Source organism: Penaeus monodon, chromosome 10 (genome assembly GCF_015228065.2).
Source record: "Penaeus monodon isolate SGIC_2016 chromosome 10, NSTDA_Pmon_1, whole genome shotgun sequence".
NCBI lineage: Eukaryota > Metazoa > Arthropoda > Malacostraca > Decapoda > Penaeidae > Penaeus > Penaeus monodon.
This window is the reverse complement of record NC_051395.1, coordinates 29,314,665-29,319,664: the sequence shown is the minus strand read 5'-3', so window position 1 is coordinate 29,319,664 and position 5,000 is coordinate 29,314,665. Positions and strand designations below refer to the sequence as shown.

General features: G+C 44.1%; 1 protein-coding gene across 1 annotated transcript in view; it reads left to right on the top strand.

Annotated features, from left to right (window-relative positions):
* The first annotated feature begins 4,199 nt into the window (after window positions 1–4,199).
* Window positions 4,200–5,000, top strand: part of LOC119577586 (extensin-like) — a 1,522-nt gene continuing 721 nt past the window's right edge. The window contains exons 1-2 of the mRNA XM_037925166.1: window positions 4,200–4,268; window positions 4,451–5,000. The exon at window positions 4,451–5,000 is cut by the window's right edge and continues 143 nt beyond it. Coding sequence (XP_037781094.1) covers window positions 4,200–4,268; window positions 4,451–5,000 — 619 coding nt within the window. The remainder of the gene's footprint in view (window positions 4,269–4,450) is intronic.

Here is a 5,000-nt window from a genome sequence, read left to right as displayed (position 1 = left end):
TGACGATGATAATGATAATAAAGATAATAAGAATAATAAAGATAATAGTGATAGTAACAGTAATGATAATAGTAATAACAATGATAGTAATGATAAAATAATAATAATAATAATGATAATAGTAATAATAATAATAATAATAATAATAATAATAATAATAATAATAATAATAATAATGATAATAACAATTACAATAATAATAATGATTATTGTAGTAATAACAATGATGATAACAATGTTAAGATTATCATTATCATTGTTATTAATATCACTATCTTCATTATTATTGCCATTATTTTTATTACCATTGTTATCATTATTATAAATGTCATCCTTACCATCATCATCATTATTAAAATCATCAATATCATTATTGTTATAATTTCATTATCATAGTATCATTATCATTATTATCATTATTATCCTTATTACCATCATTATTATAATCATTATTATTATAATTATTACTATTATTATCATTATCATTATAATTATCGTTATCATAATAATTATTATTATCATTATCATAATAATTATTATTATCATTATCATAATAATAATAATGACAATAATAATAATAATAATAATGATAATAATAATAATTATTAATTATTATTATTATTATCATTATTGTTATCATTATTATTATTATTATTACCATTATTATTATTGTAATTACTATTATTATCATCATTATTATCATGACGATAATGATACCAGAACTACTCCGTCCTCAAGGCAGATCTGGTTGCGCCTTAACATGCCTCGATCGTGTTTACCCGACTAATTATAACAACAATAAAGCTAAAAAAAAAAAATAAATAAAAAAAGTCAGGAAAATATAATATCGCCAGTCATCGTTGCCAAACATGGTTCAGCTGCATAGAAAAAGAAAAGAAAAAGAAAACACACACAAAAAAGGAAAAGACAAATGGAAGTTACTTTAAAAAAAGTCAATTGAAATATAAAAAAAAGAGGATGAAATATATGAATGTAAATATATATATTACATCACCAGACATCGTTGCCAAACACGGCTCGGCGCGAACCCCTTCCGAAACGATCTTAGGCTTCAGGGTGTCTTGCGGGTCTGGTATCACTGAGACTATACCAACAACAGGAAGAATTGGATTAGGGAAGGATTATGGTGCAATTATACTCAGAGGCTCGGGTCCTATTTCATGATCATTATAAGATTAGTTTTATATTCTCTCTCTCTCTCTCTCTCTCTCTCTCTCTCTCTCTCTCTCTCTCTCTTCTCTCCTCTCATCTCTTCTCTCTCTCCTCTCTCTCCTCTCTCTCTCTCTCTCTCTTCTCTCTCTTCTCTCTCTTCTCTCTCTTTTCTCTCTCTCTCTCTCCTCTCTCTCTCTCTCTCTCTCTCTCTCTCTCTCTCTCTCTCCTCTCTCTCTCTCTTTCTCTCTCTCTCTCTCTGTCTTTCTTTCGCGTTTTTTCTTTCTTTCGCGTTTTTTCTTTCTTTCGCTCACTCGTCCTCTGTTCATATCCCTTAACCTTCTCCTTTCTCACTCAATCTTTCTGGCTATCTTCTCTTCCTTTCTCTATTCCCCTCTTCTGTTTTCACTCTATCTTTCCTCTCCCACTCATTTCATCTTCCTTTCCTATCCTCTCTTCGCTTCCCCTCTTCTCTCAGTCTCCTTCTCCCTCTCTCTTCACTCTTCATCTCTCTTTCGCCTTCATCTCTCATTTTCTCCCTCCTTCTTATATCTCCTTGTCCTTCATCTCCCATTTTTTCTCCCTTCCTTTCCTCTTCTTGCCCCCTTTGGCCTTTTTTCCTTCCCCTTACTTTCTTCCTCTCCGTGTCTCTCCCCTCTCACTTTCCTTTTTTCCCCCGTTTTTGTCTCTTTTTCCTGTTCCTGCTCTTTCTCCTTCACTCTTCCCTTCCCTTTTATCCCTTTCTTCCGTCTCCTCCTCTCTCTTTACTCTCCCCACTCTTCCATTTCCCCTCTTTTGCCCTCTCTTCATCCCTTTTCTATCTTCCTTTCTCTCCCCACTTCTCTTCTCCACATTTCTTCACCTTCTCCCGAGTCCTCTCATTCTCCTCTTCCTCCGCCTCCCTTTTTTTCTCCTCTCTCCTCTCCTCTCTATCCTTATTTTTCACTTCTCCCACTTCCATCCTCCTTCAACTTCCTCTTCTCTCCCCTCTTCCCCTAATTAGCACTTCTCCCCCCTCCCCTCCACCTTTACTCGTTTCTCCCCTCTCCCCCTTCCCACTCTATTCCCCCACCTCTCTCTTCTCTCCCTTCACCCCCCCCCCTTCTCACTTCCCCTCCTCTCTCAATCCTCCCTTTCTCACTTCTTTCCCCTCTTACATCTCCCTCTTCCCTCCTTCTCACGTCTCCTTCCTCTCCCCCCACCTTCTTCTTCCCTCACGTCCACCTCCTCTCCTCCTAGTTCCCTCTTCCCTTCCCTCTTCCCTCTATTCTTCCCCTATTTTTCACGTCTCCCACTTCCCTCCTCCTTCCCCTCTTCCCCTTCCTCTCCTCTTCCCCTCTTCCCTCCCTTCTCACGTGTCCCCCACTTCCCCCTCCCTCCCTCCCCCCCCCCTCCCCCCCGTTGCATGACCACCCCACAGCGCCAGATCCCGATGCAAAAAAACCCTCTCCCTTGCCACCTACAACAATCATTTGTTCACATAACATGGAGTTAATCCCGGTTACTGCTCTGCTCCGGATTTATAACCGCCTCTAATTGGCCTCTGTGTGAAGCGGAGAGAGGAGATGGCGAGGGGGGATAAAGGTGGGGAAGGGGAAGGGACAGGGAGAGGGGAAGGGGAAGGGAGAGGGGAAGAGGGGAAGGGCCAGGGAGAGGGAAGGGAAGGGAGGGAAGGGGAAGGGGAAGGGGAAGGGAAGGGGAGAGGGAGGGGAAGGGCCAGGAGAGGGGAAGGGGAAGGGGAAGGGAGGGGAAGAGGGGAAGGGGAAGGGAGGGGAAGAGGGGAAAGGGAAGCAGAAGGAGGAAGATGGAAGAGGGATGATGGAGGTAAGGAAAGGGAAAGGAAGGAGAAAGAATTGGGAGAGGGAGAGAAGGAAGGAGAGAGGGAGAGCAAGTGCAGTTATGTTTCTAGGGAGTTCCTTTATTTTAGGTCTTTACTTTCACCTGTTTTCGCATCTTTAAATCTCTCTCTCTCTCTCTCTCTCTCTCTCTCTCTCTCTCTCTCTCTCTCTCTCTCTCTCTCTCTCTCTCACTCTCTCTCTCTCTCCCTCTCTCCCTCTCTCTCTCTCTCTCATTCTCTATCTCTCTCTCCCCCCCTCTCTCTCTCTTTATTTCTCTCACGCACACGCAGGCATACGCATATACATACAAACACACACGCATGCATACACGTACACATGCTCACATAAAAACCTGCATACATAAATAAATACCACGCAAGCGAATATGTGTTAGCTTATGCGCTATGACGCACATATAATAAATACCATACAAAACAACAAACACCCCTACACACACACACATAAAACCCTTTCACCCATTCCACCGACCGAGAGAGAGAGAGAGAGAGAGAGAGAGAGAGAGAGGGAGAGAGAGAGAGAGAGAGAGAGAGAGAGAGAGAGAGAGAGAGAGAGAGAGAGAGAGAGAGAGAGAGAGAGAAATGCACGCAGCACCCCCATGACCCCCACCCCCCACCCCCAGACGAAGAGCTAACCGCCGGGGGTGACGCTGGGGATGAGGTTGCGAGTCCGTGTGAAAAGAAAAGCGGTGTAACTGAGACGCGGCCAGAGAGAGAGAGAGAGAGAGAGAGAGAGAGAGAGAGAGAGAGAGAGAGAGAGAGAGAGAGAGAGAGAGAGAGAAAGAGAGAGAGAGAGAAAGAGAGAGGGGGGGTAGGTAGGAAGGGCAAGAGACACAGTCAGACAGAATGAGAATGGAAGAACAGAAAGAGGAAAAGGGGAAAAAAAGCGGCAGAGGCAGAAAAACAGAAGGAAAGGAATAGGAGGAATAAACGAAGGAGAAAGAGAGAGAGAGAGAGAGAGAGAGAGAGAGAGAGAGAGAGAGAGAGAGAGAGAGAGAGAGAGAGAGAGAGAGAGAGAGAGAGAGAGTACAAAAAAAAACACAACAGCAGAAGTCAAAACATAACAACAAAGTAGCTTCTTTCTTGTAATTACGTAAGCAAGAACAAAATAGATTATACGAAAAAATACACTCATAATAAAAGGAAAACCACAAAGCAGAATAAGAAGTTTGAAATGAAGATTACAAGAGAAAAATATGACAAAAAATACGATATAAACATCACCATTGATATCGCCGAAGAAGTAAGTAGCAATAGTATGAATTAAACAACAATAACAATGGCAACCACGCGGACACCTCCTACAGCTACAACGGCAACCTCACTACAACCACCACCAACAGCACCAGCAACCCTATTACAACCACTACTAACAACTCGATCGCAGCCCCTTTTACCACAACCAGCAATCCTTCACATGAACAGACATCTGCAAAGATAGCAACCTCGCCACAACAATCGCCATTGCAACAACCCATTAATTGCAACAACAACAACAGCAATAGCCTCACCACAACCGCCACTACTTGCAACAACAACAGCAGCATATGCAGCGATAGCAACTCCACCACGACCTCAGTCAGCTCAAAATCCATCACCTCCAACAGCAACAACGACCACAGCCACCACAACCACCATACCCCCTCCACCAACAACTCCACCAAAAATCACCTCCTCTGCCACCAACAACAGCCACCTCCACCACAACTGCCATACCTCCTCCACCAACGCCTGCACCGCCAACCCCCGCCACTCACAGCCGCCCCCACGCCTCCAACAACCACCGCCAACCCCCGCCACTCACAGCCGCCCCCACGCCTCCAACAACCCCCGCCACTCACAGCCGCCCCCACGCCTCCAACAACCCCCGCCACTCACAGCCGCCCCCACGCCTCCACCAACCCCCGCCACTCACAGCCGCCCCCACGCCTCCAACAACCCCCGCCACTCACAGCCGCCCCCACGCCTCCACCAA